General features: G+C 44.4%; 1 protein-coding gene across 1 annotated transcript in view; it reads right to left on the bottom strand.

Annotated features, from left to right (window-relative positions):
* The window catches only part of DSTYK (dual serine/threonine and tyrosine protein kinase), a 64,114-nt gene extending 60,815 nt beyond the window's left edge, over positions 1-3,299 (bottom strand). Inside the window, exon 1 of the mRNA XM_037497722.2 lies at positions 3,047-3,299. Coding sequence (XP_037353619.1) covers positions 3,047-3,299 — 253 coding nt within the window. The remainder of the gene's footprint in view (positions 1-3,046) is intronic.
* Positions 3,300-14,528: the final 11,229 nt, after the last annotated feature.

Here is a 14,528-nt window from a genome sequence, read left to right as displayed (position 1 = left end):
ACTGAAATGAAGTCCAGAAATGGGGGGGGGGGAGAGGATTCACCAGAGACAGAGTGGGAAACAAAACAGGTGGATTGCTGAAATACACTGCTGAGGGGAGCAGTGGGAGAAACAGGAGAGGTCTGCTATGCCATGTGGGTCAGCTCCCTGGTCGGGATAGAACCCGTGCTGCAGTGGCTGCTGATAGCTTCATAGTGCTGAGTCTCAACCCTTTGCCCCTCCAGGGAGGCCCAATAATTCACTTTTCTTTGTACAGGCCAAGCTACTCTCACTTAAGCCTTCTAGTCCACCTACTTTCTAACTTCTGAAACATCATATACAGCATGTAGCCTGTACACTGGCCCCAGGGAATAGTTAGCTATCAACAATAAGAAGGAAACATTATTTGTGGGTCCCTCCCATCTTCTCTGCAGTTAAAAGTGAAATAATATAAAAATTTAGAGTTGATGCCTGATCTTCAATTGCTCAAATACTGCACTACATCCAACCTAGAAGTACACTTCTGACCTGAAATGGTAATTAAACCCTTCTAGACATTTGTCAGGAAGAATTGAGTGTTCATTCTCTTCACATTCCAAGTTCCTATTAATCAGAAACCAGCATTCATTAAAAAAAAAAAAAAAAAAAAAAGCTGAAACACTCACGAAAGATCTTGACCTTGTAAAGATATCCTGTAAAGGAGAAAACAAGAGCTAGCTGTCTTTGAAGGAGTGGTTTAACTTTCCAGAACGAAGACCTAAATGGCTGGGAAAAAAACAGTATCCCCCAAAATACACATAGTAAATGTCACATTTTCCCTGTTATTTTCCCCTCCAAAGATAAAACTTCCTACACTGAGAAGAATGGCAGCATTTTACCCAACAAAATCAAGCTGCTCGAAAACTATCATCTGGGCTCTCTCCCTGGTTTTCACTTAGGCGAGCAGACCTGGAGGGTGAAGAGAGTTAACTCTGGAAAGATGAGTTCCCGCTGCAGAGAGCTCAGCAGGCACAGCACAAAGGTGCAATTGTATTTAAGTTGGCTTCCAGAGAATACAAACAAAAGCCAACCAAGGTTTCATCTCTCAGAGGTGAATCCACCTCCCCCCCCCCAGTAGTAACCTAACTAGTTGTTTTAAAATAAGAGCAACAAAGGGCTTTTCTAGATAAGCTATGAGGAAAAACTCCTGAGCAGGGAAGCCACTGGAAAGCACCGCTGAAGAAAAGGGGGAGAGGTACACTGCCAGCCGTCTCGCCACTTGTTCTCTGAGAACCTCAGAGAAATGAATTCCCATATAGGTCCATTTTCAGAACAGCAATCTCTGGACAGAAGATTTCAAAACCACAACTTCAGAAAAGCTAGTCATGGCAGCCCTCCTGCCCGCCTGTGACCCGAAAGGCCTCTCTTCGCACACCTGTCCCCTTCAGGGGCAGCTCTTTCAGCTGCTTGCGTCTGTCAGGGGGCTTTCCCTTCCTTTCCCTTTGCTCATATAATAAACATGCCCTTTAGAATATTAAAAAAAAAAAAAAGGCTAGTCATCCCCTCCTCCCAGCTACTTCACGAAATAAAATATAACTTTTTTATTTACATGCAGGACAACTAAATAGTATCACTTAAGACAATGTCAGGATCTTACTACCTTATTTCTTTTTTTTTTTTTTTTTTTTTTTTATAGAGGCATGCTTTATTTATTTGTTTGCTGGTTTGTTTGTTTTGTTTATACATGCACTGGGTACAGTCAGAAGCGCGGGAGGGTGAGAGAATTCACCAGAGCCAGAGCGGGGAGCAGAGCAGGCAGAAGGACCGAAGTACACTGCTGAGGGGAGCAGCGGGCGGCAGGAGAAGTCTGCACGCCATGTGGGACCCTCCTCCGGTGGCCGGGGAGCAGCCGGGGATCGAACCGGCGCCGCAGAGGCCGCGGGCAGCTTCGCAACCCAGCGCTCAACCGCTGCGCCACCGGGGAGGCCCATTTACTACCTTATTTCTACCACAATTTGTGGAGCCGGAGACATTTAGGTGATTAGAAAAGCAACTTTGGAAATACTGGGCCCAACACAAAGTCAGAGTTGAACAATTCATTCCATTCCGAGTCCTCACTTAGCAGCTCTCCGCGTCTAAATTTGTAATTCTGGAAATATGTTTGCAGCAGAATCCCCTGGGGCCCTTTATGTTTAGATTCTTCGGACCCACCCATTAGACCGACTCAATCAATCTGTGGGCTAGATCCTGAGATATTCTAAGTTTAAATTGGATTTTACGACGCACTGAAGTTTGAGGAGCACTAAAATAAACCCACTGAAGTTTCTGCTCTGTCGTTCCCAGAAGACTCGTGGGATGCCCGTCCTTCTTCCCTCCAACCTAAGTAACTTCCCAATGTGATTGGCCAGTTAAACGCTCCAGTTCCCCACCAAGAGCAGTTTAAGAAGAAAGACCATGCTCGACCTGAAGTGCTCGAGGGCCTCCAGCACATCCCGGAGACAATCCCATCAGGACGTCAAGACCCCTCAGGACCAGAACCCATTCCCTCCCGATCTTCACGTAACCGAGCCCCTGGCTCCCACCGGGGCTGCCCCCCTGGCGCCCCGGAGCCTCGGAAGAGGACACCCCTCTCCACGGAGCTGCCCGAGTGTGCAAGCATTTCACACACAACATCAAACACGCACACACGCGCGCCCCGCGACAGCTCCCGGGCCTGCTCCGGCTCCCGCGGCAGCCAGCGCACGACCTCTCCTCCATCCCTAAGGCTAGGGGTCTGCCCCACCGCCGCTCCCAGCCTCCCTGCGGCCCCTCGCCCCGGTCCTCGGCCCACGCCGCCCTCTGCAGGCCCGCGCCCCCCTCCCGTCCTCCCCCAGGTCCAGTCCGCGACCCACTCCGGCCTCGGGGCGCCCCTTGCCCGCCCCCCGCTCCTCGCCCCGGGGCGCCCTCCCCCACCGTCCGCGAGAGATGCCCGCCCCCGGCATTCCGGGTCCCGCCGGGGCGGCCCCGGCCCGGCCCGCACTTCCCGCCCTCCTGCGGCGGGCGCGGTCCGCCTGCACCGAGCCGGCCCGGCCCGGCCCGCGCTGCTCACCCGCCTCCGCGACGTCGCCGGCAGGGCCCGGCTCGGCCCCGCTGCCGCCCGCGGGGGCGGGGGGGCTGCCGCGGCCGTGGGAGCACTTGATGTCGCGGAAGAACTTCTGGGTCTCGCGCAGGTTCTGCCGCAGCCGGGCCAGGTAGCGGCGGTAGCGGCCGAAGCCCCGGCACAGCTCCCGGATCATTCCGCCGCCTCCCGGGCCGGGGCCCGACACGGGCTCGCTGGCCCACGGCACCCCCTCGCCCTCCATCTCCTCCTCCTGCTCGGTCTCCACCGCTCGGTTCCCGACCCGCGGGCCGGGCTTCCCTACTCCCCGCCCCCCGGTGCTTGAAGGGAGGAGGAATCCGCCTCCCGACGCCCCCGCCAGTTGTCGCGGGCTTCCAACCTGCCTGACCGCGTTTAACAACAAACTAAGCCGCAGCGCTCCGCAGGCGGAACCTTTATCTCCACTACCTATAAAAGTGAGGGAAGGATTACTGGAGTGCTCCTTCACTGCGGTGTCTTCTGGGACTTGTAGTCTGGGTTAGGGCTAGGAGCCAAAGCCCGAGTTCTGGTTGGAACTGATGAAGTGCTTTTGGTAAAAATCGCATTCATCCCTTCCTGTGCTTAAATGCTCTCATTTTAAAACGTGTTCCTCCTGGAACACTGAAGGTGGAAATAGAAACTGGTGCGGCATCCATGAAAACAGTGTGAAGATTCCTTAAGCAGTTAAGAATAGAAATACCATATGAACTGGTTCCACTTCTGGGTGTTTATCCAAGAATACAAAAACACAAATTCAAAAAGACATATGCACCTCTAATTCCATTGCAGTATTATTTTCAACAGCCACGATTTGGAAACGGCCCAAGCGCCTTTCAAATGGATAAATGAATGAAAATAATGCAGGGTATGGACTTGTGGAATACTACTCAGTTATAGAAAAAAAACATGAAATCTTGACACTTGGGACGGATAGACCTACAGGGTAATATGCTAAACGAAATAAGTCAGAGAACGACAAATAAGGTATGAGTTCATTTGTATGTGGAAGACAACAAATGAATTAACAAAATCAAACTCAAGATTATTTTTTAAAAGATTTATTTATTTATGCATACAAGAACTGGTGTACAGGCCAGAGGTGTGGATAGTGAAAGGATTGAGAGACAGAGTGGGGAACAGAACAGGTGGATCTACTGAAATACACTGCTGAGGGGAGCAGCAGGTGAGACAGGAGGGGTCTGCTGCACCATTTAGGTAGCTCCCTGGCTGGCTGGGGGATCAAACTTGTGCTGCAGTGGCTGCGGATAGCTTCATAGGTTGCGTTTTAACCCCTTGCGCCACCAGGGAAGCCCCCAAACTCAAGATTATTAATAATAAAATGGTAGTTACCAGAGGGGAGGGGGAAGGAGGTGGGCAAAATAGGTAAAGGGGGTCTGTTGTATAATGAGGGATGGAAGCTAGACTTTTGGTTGTGATCACAATGGAGTATATAAAGGTGTCAAAATATAATGTTGTGCTCCTAAAACTTACATAATGTTGTAAATCAATGTTACTTCAATAAAAAAAGTTATTTCTTAAAAATTAGGGAAAAAATTCCCACTCCCTATGCAAGTGTCCCTGAGGGGAGAGAGGAGCTTCAGAATCTTGATACCAGCAGAAGTGGGGTGCCTTATAGAAATCTGAGCAGAATATTTTAATAGCAAAGAAAAGGAAGGAAACAAGAAGACCAGTAATATCTCCATGGTTACCCCAAATGGCTCACACTTTCCGGATACAGTAGATACTGCAGAACCGAGCGAAAATACCCTAGAAAAGAGAAACCCCTCGGGTTTGTAGCGTGTCTTCCTCTTCTGTGAGTGTGTATAGTTGGCGGTGTGGGGGGGGGGGAGAGGAGGAGAGGGAGGACAAATGGGTTGTTAAGAACTTTAAACTGAAGTTCAAATGGTTTCTCAATGTAGAGAGACCCAACCAGGGATGGGGAAGTTGAGGTTTGCAGTGTTCTGAACTATTTCTGATTATCTTAACTTGGTTTCTGCCAGTATAGAAGACTTTCATTGACAGGGACTGAAGAGCAGACTTGGACACAATTATGGAGGAGAAAAAACTTGACAACCATCTCTTTCCTCCCCTTTCTCCCACCCTTTTCCTCTTCTTTTCTTCTGGTACAGTCTTTCTTTCTTGCTATGGAAAGATCTTATCTTTTACCCAGGCCAGACCATTTCACAGGCTGGATGGTATAGTTCCTCAAGTGAAGTTAAAAGGAAACTTGAGTTTGAACTCCCCCAATACCTTGCATTGTTACACAATGATTTCTTTTTAAAAAAGATTTATTTATTTATGCACAGGCTGGATGGTGTAGTTCCTCAAGTGAACTCCATGCGTATGCCCATGGAGTTCTTACTTATCTTCTATAAATCTTAGTTCCTCATCTGAAAAATGGAGAAAATAGTACTTTCTTCACAGAGCTATTCTCAGCATTAAAAGGTCAATGTCAATTGTAAATCTCAAATTATGTCCAAATAAAAGTTTTGTTTTAGATTATTTTATTTAATTATGCATACAAGAGCTGGGGTGTAGGCAAGAGGTATGGGGGGGATGAGAGGATTCACCAGAGACAGAGTGGGGAGCAGAACAGGCAGACTGACTGAAATACACTGCAGAGGGGAGCAGTAGGCGAGACAGGAGAGGTCTGCTGCGCCATGTAGGTAGCTCTCTGGCCTGAACTCATGCTGCAATAATACCTTCATAGTGCTGAGACTTAACCCCTTGCACCACCAGGGAGGCCCTTGTTTTATTTGTGCTTGTTTGTTTGTTTTAAAATCAGTATCTAGGACACCAGACAATATCAATAAGGAAACATTGGTTTTAAATGACACATTAGATCACATGGACTTAACATATACGTTCCTTGAAAAGCAACAGAATATACACTCTTCTCAAGAACACATGGGCATTACTCAGAATAAATCATGTTAGACCACAAAATGAGACTTAATAAATTTAAGAGGTTTGAAATCAGATCAAGCATCTTTTCTGACCACAGTGGTATGAAACTAAAAGAAAAACTGGAAAATTCACAAGCATGTGGAAATTAAACACTCAGTGGATTAAAGAAGAAATGAAAAGAGAAATAAATATGTGACTTGAGACAAGTAGAAATGGAAATGTGATTTACCAAATGTTATAGAATGCAGCAAAAGTAGTTCTAAGAAGGAAGTTCATAGCAATAAATACCAAGCTCAAATAGAAACCTGGCTTTATACCTCAAGGAACTAGAAAAAGGTAACAATATAAACAGAAATAACAAATGAAGCCCAACTTAGCAGAATAAAGGAAATAACAAAGATCAGAGCAGAAATAAATGAAATGGAGATTTTTTTATAAAGATAAACAAGATTGACAAACCAACATTTACTTAACTAGACTTATCACGAAAAAGAGAGGCCGTGGGGGTGGGGGGGGGGCCTGGTGGCACAAGGGTTAAAGTCTCAGTGCTTTCAAGCTATCACCAGCTACTGCTGCATGAGTTTGATCTGCTGTTCCCCTCAGCAGTGGATTTCAGTAGAACCACCTGTTCTGCTCCCCACTCTGTCTCTGGTGAATCCTCTCACCCGCTGCACTTCTGGCCTAAACCCCAGTTCTTGTATGCATAAATAAATAAAAATAAATCTTTAAAAAATTAAAAGAAAAAACAGAAAAAGAAAAGGGACAGGGACAGGGCAGGCAGGGCGGTGGCGGGGTGGGGTGGGGGAATACAAGAAAACAAAAGGGAATTAATACTAATCCTTCTCAAACTCTTTCAAAAAAATAGAAGAGGTGATGAGTTTTTGGATTTGACACCAAAAACAAAGGTACCAATAGAAAAAACAAACAGCTGGTACTGCATTAAACCCAGAACTTCTGCACAGGAAAGGAAGCCGCGCACAAAATGAAAAGGCAATTACCTAATCGGAGAAAACATTTGCAAATCACATTATCTAGTAAGGGTTTAGTATCCAAAATATATAAAGAACTCAGCAATTGCAATTCTGGGTATTTATCCAAAGAAAATTAAAACACTAACTTGAAAAGATATACACAGCCCCATTTTCATTGCAGGATTACTTACAATAGCAAGTACATGGAAGCAAACTAAGTGATCAGCGATGAACAAGTCTATATTTAGATTCTTGTCCATGAGTGGATAAGTATATATATATTTGTAAAGTTTGGATGAGACTGTACATGGAAAGGGAGGAAATCTTGCCATTACAACAATGTGAATGGATCTTGAAGGCATACACTAAGTGAATTAAGTCAGGCAGCAAAAGACAAATACCATAAGATTGCATTCACATGTGAAATCTGAAGGAAAAAATCATACACAAAAAAATAAGCTCATGAATACAGACATCGGCTTGGTGATTAACAGAGGAGCAGGGGTTGGGGGGGTGGGGAGAAAGAGGAATTGAAAAAAGGGGTTAAAATGTACAAACTTGGGCCTCTCCGGTGGTACAGGGGTTAAAATCTCAGTGCTATCAAGCTATCACAAGCCACTGTTGGTTGAGTTCTATCCCAGGCCAGGGAGCTGAACCACATGGCACCACAGACCTTTCCTGTTTCCCCTGCTGCTCCCCTTAGCTGGGTATTTCAGTAGATCCACTTGTTCTGCTCCCCACTCTGTCTCTGGTGAATCCTCTCACCACCCCCAACTGGCACCTCAGTTGGGGGCCTACACCCCAGTCCTTGTATACATAAATAAAATTTTTTTTAAATCTTTTTTTTTTAAAAAAAAAGGTAACTGAGATGAGACTGACTACTATTAGCCTGGATTCTAATCCCAGATCTGTGTGCCCCCTTAAAAAAGAGAGTCCTGGGCCTCCCCTGGTGGCACAGCTGTTGAGCCCTGGGCTGAGAAGTTGCCAGCAGCCTCTGCAGTGCGGGTTTTGGATCCCCGGCCTCCAGCAAGGGTCCCACAAGGACGCAGACCTCTCCTGCCACACTCACTGCTCCCCTCAGCTGTGTATTTCGTCAGTCTGCCTGTTCTGCTCCCCCGCTCTGGCTCTGGTGTATTCTCTCACCCTCCTGAGCTTTTCACTGTACCCAGTGCTTGTATAAATAAATAAATAAATAAATAAATCTTTTTAAAAAAAGAGAGAGAGAGAGAGTCCTGACCCTCCCTTGTGGCGCAAAGGGTTAAGACAGCACTGTGAAGCTATCCACAGCCACTGCAGCATGAAATCTATCCTCGGCCAAGGAGTTACCCACATGGGGCAGCAGTCCTCTCCTGTCTTGCCCCCTGCTCCCCTCAGCAGTGTATTTCAGTCAGTCTGCCTGTACCGTTTCCCATTCTGTCTCTGGTGAATCCTCTCACCCTCCATACCTCTGGCCTGTACCCCAGTTCTTGTATGCATAAATAAATCTTTAAAAAGAGAGAGAGAGAGAGAGAATCCTGTGACTGTTCTCACAGTCATGGAGGATGGAATGAGCCACACTAAGTGAAAGTGTTTTGGAGATAAAATCCTGTAAAATTTTAGGGGAAAGCATGGGAGTCAGAAATAATGAGATGGGAGTTCTGTGCTGGCCTTCCTACGATGTGATTTTAAGCAAGTGACTTAACTTCTTAGGGCCTCAGTTACTATGTCTGTGTAGTGGAGCTAGTAATATATACCTACTGTACACTGTGATTTACAGGCAAGGTAAATGACAGTACCTTGCCTAACACATAGAAGTGCTTAATGTTTTCATTGCTATCTATAGTAATTACATTCAGGATTATGTATTTTTCCAATAAGGGTAGTATTTCAAAGAATATTTGTTTTTTGAGATGTTCTACATGAAGGTTTATTAATTTGAAAATAAAAAGGTCTATAAAACTCTACTGCTAAATGGATTCTATTTAATTATACATCAAGTATCATTCCAATGTCGAATATTTCATCAATGGCTTCCCCAGCTGTAAGGATGCAGATCCTCAGTGGGAAAAAAAAAAAAAAATCAATTCAAAGGAATTTGCTATAATCCCAAGCAGAGATAATCTTTGTAGCAAAATAAAATTTCCAGAAATTTTTTAGAGTAACGGACTAAAAAATTTCCTGAAGAACAGCTTTGTCACAATTAATTTTTTATCATAAGATTAGAAGATTGGTGATATTTTTCAAGGTCTACGTGGTTTTGAACATTTCTCCTCTTCATTGATGACAGTGGAACTCATTTTTAGCTAATTTGTTGTCTCAACAAAAAACATTGCAATACGTTATGCTGCTATCTTTATGGGATGGAGGAAATGGATAGAAAAAAAAACTACCAATGCCCTTTTCTATGTCAACATCAGTTTGATAGAGGTTTTCTGGAAGATTCGGAAGTCTGAATTCTAAAACATAGTCCAGCTGGTTTTGTCTGTGAGTCTGCGTCTATTTAACTTTCTTGTGACTCTTTTTTCTGTAAGAAGGTGATTTAATGGAGGTGAGGATTCCAAAACAAAGGTGCATTGAAGGCATCCTGGTCAGAGGATACTCTCTACCCCTAACAGTGGAGGAGAGCCAAATCTCCCTCACAGGTTTCACAGAAAATGTCTAAGTGGTTGGAACCTCTCACCTCCCCCACACCTCTGGCCTGTACCCCAGGTCTTGTATGCATAAATAAATAAATCTTTAAAAAAAAAATAGGGCTTAGTGATCCATTTAGGGAAGTTTCCAGATGAAACATGCACACATCTCCTGCATAGGGAAAATGACATGTTTTCAGGGTATGGAGGAATGAAGGGAAAAATGGCATTAAGTTTAAAACCTCATAAATTCATTTCAAATAAAATGTTCAATAGCTACACATCCTAGTATAAAACCAATGAGTATTTATCAGCATTCCCTTCTCATCCATGGCTTATCCAAATTTTTCCATAGAGTTGATATCATCTTTATTTTTTTTAAGATTTATTTATTTATGCATAAAAGACCTGGGGTACAGGCCAGAGGTGTGGGGGGTGAGAGGATTTACCAGCGACAGAGGGGGGAGCAGAACAGACAGATCTACTGAAATACACTGCTGAGAGGAGCAGCAGGCCAGTCAGGAGAGGTCTGCTGCACCACGTGGGTATCTCCCTGGCTGAGGATCAAACTCGTGCTGCAGTGGCTGTGGATATCTTCATAGGTTGCATCTTAACCCCTTGCACCCACAGCGAGGCATTGATAGCATCTTTAATTCTTTTTTTTAAAGATCTATTTATTTATTTATACAAGCTCTGGGTACAGTAAGAAGCGCGGGAGGGAGAGAGAATTCATCAGAGCCAGAGCGGAGAACAGAACAGACAGACTGACAAGACACACTGCTGAGGGGAGCAGCGGGCATGGCAGGAGAGGTCTGCGTGCCATGTGGGACCCTTGCCGGCAGCCAGGGATTGAACTGGCGCTGCAGAGGCTGCAGGCAGCTTCACAGCACAGCGCTCAACCACTGTGCCACAGGGGAGGCTCAGCATCTTTAATTCTTACAACAGCCCTGGAGAGATGGTTGTTTCCACACTTATTTTATACATGAAGAAATGGAGGCTCAGATTAAGGAAGTTGTCTACATCCATTCGGTTAATTACAGAGGTCTGACTGTAAATCTCTTATTCTAGCATAACACAATTTTACATTCATACTTTCATTTTAATTTAATTAAAGGCTTCCCATGCTCCTCTACACTTATTATACGTGTCTCCTTTAACAGTAACACCACATTTCACTATATTGTTGTGACTTTGTTACTCATCCACTCTCTATTCTTGGACATTCGGGTTGTTTTAGGTTTTTCATTGTCATAAACAATGCTGATATAAATACTTTTTGCAGTGTTTTCTCTGATATTTTTCTTTTGAGTTATTTCTTTAGAATACCAGGAAGGCATTACTGGGTGAAAGGGTGCAAACGTTTACATGGCTCTCAGTTATATATTACTAAATTGAATGCCATGTCATTGCTTCTTGAAATAGAATAGTATCCTCTTTCACCAGCACCCTGGGAGAGGTATTAGCCAAGCCTGGGTGGACTGGCTAATGAAAACAACCCTTTGTCCTTATATCTGCTTGGGTATGCCCCAAGGCCACATGCTATCCCTGAAAATGATTTATGACATAGTATGCACAGTCCAGGAAAAGATTTCACATGGGAGAGTGTGATTCCTCCTTCCAGGAGAGGTTTCCTTGATTAAGTTGTCTTTTTCTCTTGCAGTCACAAGATCAGCAGAAGGTTTTTCTTTTTTCTTTTTTTTTTAAAGATTTATTTATGTATGCATACAAGAACTGGGGTATAGGCCAGAGGTTCAGGGGGCGAGAGGATTCACCAGAGACAGAATAGGGAGCAAAACAGGCAGATTGACTGAAATACACTGCTGAGGGGAGCAGTGGGCAAGTCTGGAGAGGTCAGTTGCACCCTGTGGATCACCTCCCCAGCCGGGGATTGAACTCATGCTGCAGTGGCTGGTGATAGCTTGATAGCATTCTGTCTTTAACCCCTGCACCACCAGGGAGGCCCAGCAGAAGGTTTTTCAAGCAACTGACACTTCCCCTTTGATTCAGACTGTAGCTTTCAATTCTTGTGTTAGAAAAGAAGAGGTGTGGTAGCCATTAGAAACAAAGCTTAAACTTGAACTCATAGTTTGCCATTCCAAACTAGGTGCAAAGGTCAGGGTAAATTACATCATGAAGGGAAGTCTGCAAAGTTAGAGCTAAAAAAGGTTTAGGAACTCAGGAGGAAAGAAAATTTGTCAACAAATAAGAAAGCTCTGTTCAAACTGATGGAAGGTCATTTTGAGATATATATTAATATCTCTGCATCTCAGCGATCTTACATAGCAAGAGTGCCATTTGCAGTTATTAAAAGGTTTAGACTGAAATTATATGGCACATAAAACAGGCACTCAAATTATAGCTGGTGTGAATGTGTGGTAGCCATAAGATAGCCCAGGCTACAGTGCAGTAGGCAAAGTGTAGACACCGAGGGCAAGCGGAACTAGTTTGACTAACTCTTTCTAGCCAAGTGACCTCACTGTTTTAATCCTCGTTGAGCTTCAGTTTCCTCATCTGTAAAATGGAGGTTATAACACTTATCTGCAGAGCTCCTTTTAGCTAGCAGATGGGGTGTGTGCACCATTAGCAGGGGTGTGACTAGGCTAGACAAGACTAAAGCAGGTACTCAAGGCCTCGGTGCTGGTCCTAAGTCATGTGCCTCACAACAATGTGGTCTCCAGGTCCCCCTAAATCAGAGGTTCTCACACTTTGTTGATCCTGACTCACCTAGCAAACTTGTTTACAGTGCGGATCCCCAGAAATTGTTTCCATCGGTTTGGGAATGTGTGTGTATGGCCAAATTCAAAGGGGACTTATGTTGCTCATAGTCCATACTTAGAGAGGCATAGCTGGTCTTAGAAGAAAAATAAATGTCTTCCCCATCACTGATCTGCCATTAAAAGCTATAATATGCAGATGTAATAGCAGATCCAGCATTGGGTGATTCTATTTTCAAGATGATTTATAGAGTTCTTAGCTACTTATGTGCTTCAGAGTCATCCTCAAGCAACATTTTATCCTTTTAACACTCATGATATGGATAAATGTGTGTAAGCGCTCCTTGGAGTCATCTTAATCCCTTACAGACCTCGCTCTCTTTCTTGTGGACGATGGTACTTAATTACTTGGAGCACTGACAGACATCATTTCATTCTTGTGGTGCTGCTTTAGATTTCAGTTATGACTCATTTTCTCAACAGGCCTTTTAGTCCAAAGGCAAGGACCAAAGTCGTTCATTCTTCTTTGTCTTCCATAAGTGCCTTGTACCCGATGGGTTTCATAAACATATATTTGAATTACTGTAGATATATTTAAGGTAGCTAACACTCACTGGTACATTCTTTACCACAAGAGTACTTCAGAATTACACTAGTGAAAGCAAGCTTGGGCTATTAGGCTTTTAAGTTTGGAGTCAGAACACAGTGAAGCTTTCAGGTTTTTTGAAAATGCTACAATCTCTCCGAACCCATTTTCTTTTTCGCTGAGTGGGAATAGTACCTTGAAGAGTTGTGGGGATTAAGAGAGTCAAGGTACTTAGCAAAATGCCTAACACCTGCGGTTCTCTCTCTTTTTATTTAAGATTTATTTATTTATGCATACAAGAACTGGGGTGTAGGCCAGAGGTGGGGGGAGGATGAGGGGATTCACCAGAGACAGAGTGGGGAACAGAACAGGCAGAGTTACTGAAATGCACTGCTAGGGGAACAGTGGGTAAGACAGGAGAGGTCTGCTGTGCCATGTGGGTCAGCTCCCTGGCCAGGGATTGAACTCAGGCAGCGGAGGTGATAGCACTGAGACTTAATCCCTAGGCCACCAGCAAGGCCCACCTGTGGGGCCTTGACCTTATAATTACATCTAAAGCTACCCCAAAGAATAATGGACGAGCCACAGACATTTATTTCAGATGTAAATACTAAATAACTGATTGTCTCTGAGCAAAATTGATATTCTCTCTCTCTTTCTCTCTATTTTTTTTAAAGATTTATTTTATTTATTTATGCAAACAAGAGCTAAGGTATAGGCTAGAGGTGTGGGGAGGATGGTGAGAGGATTCACCAGAGACAGAATGGGGAGCAGAACAGGTGGATCTACTGAAATACACTGCTGAGGGGAGCAGCGGGAGAGTCAGGAGAGTCAGGAGAGGTCTTCTGCGCCATGTCTTCTGCGCCAGGTCTTCAGCTCCCTGGCCAGGGATGGAACTCATGCTGCAAAGGCTGAGGATAGCTTCATAGTGCTGAGACTTAACCCTTTGCCCCACCAGGGAGGCCCTCCCCTCTTTTCTTTCTTTCTTTCTTTTTTTTTTAGGGCTTAGCATTTTCTGCTTTAGTAACAGCTTGTCAGGAGGTTTGCACAGGTTCTCTGTGGAGACAGGCAAGGACACAAAGCAGTCACTTTATCAGTCCCAGGCTCTGCAGCCCAGAAGGGATACACAACACTCAGAGCAGCACAATCAGGGTTTAAGTTTAAGCTTCACAAACCTCTTCTGTTCAAGCCATGAGTACTGCAACTTTTCTGCCAGGACTAAAGAGCAGCAAGCCCCAGAACGAAGGCTACACATCCTTCTGAAATGAGAAGTGGGAATCACAGCTTTTTGTACTACAATAGGAGTCGCCAGCCCCAAGTAGGAGACCAATACCAGAATCTACAATGCAGGTTTTAGGGCTGCAGTGAGAGTCTCAAAATGAAGATGAGGTTTGTTTACGCCCTTAAAACCTTGTCAGTTGGGTATCAGAGATTCCATGGAGAAATACCATGGAGAAAATAATATATGCACTTTCTAAATATAGTAATTATTTCTGAGGGCAAAAAGGGGAAACAATTAAGTATCTAAAAATAAAGTGATTAAATAAGCCATGATAGAGTTGCTTCATAGAATGGCAAGCACTTACAATGCTTACTGAGACATAAAGAAAAATGTCTAAGTAATAGCATATGGTGTTATTATGACATGGAAAAATGTCATAATATATG

Source organism: Talpa occidentalis, unplaced genomic scaffold (assembly GCF_014898055.3).
Source record: "Talpa occidentalis isolate TD23 unplaced genomic scaffold, MPIMG_talOcc4v2.1 talOcc4.8, whole genome shotgun sequence".
Lineage (NCBI taxonomy): Eukaryota > Metazoa > Chordata > Mammalia > Eulipotyphla > Talpidae > Talpa > Talpa occidentalis.
Note: the sequence above shows the minus strand (reverse complement) of the source record. Positions and strands in the feature narration are given on the sequence as shown.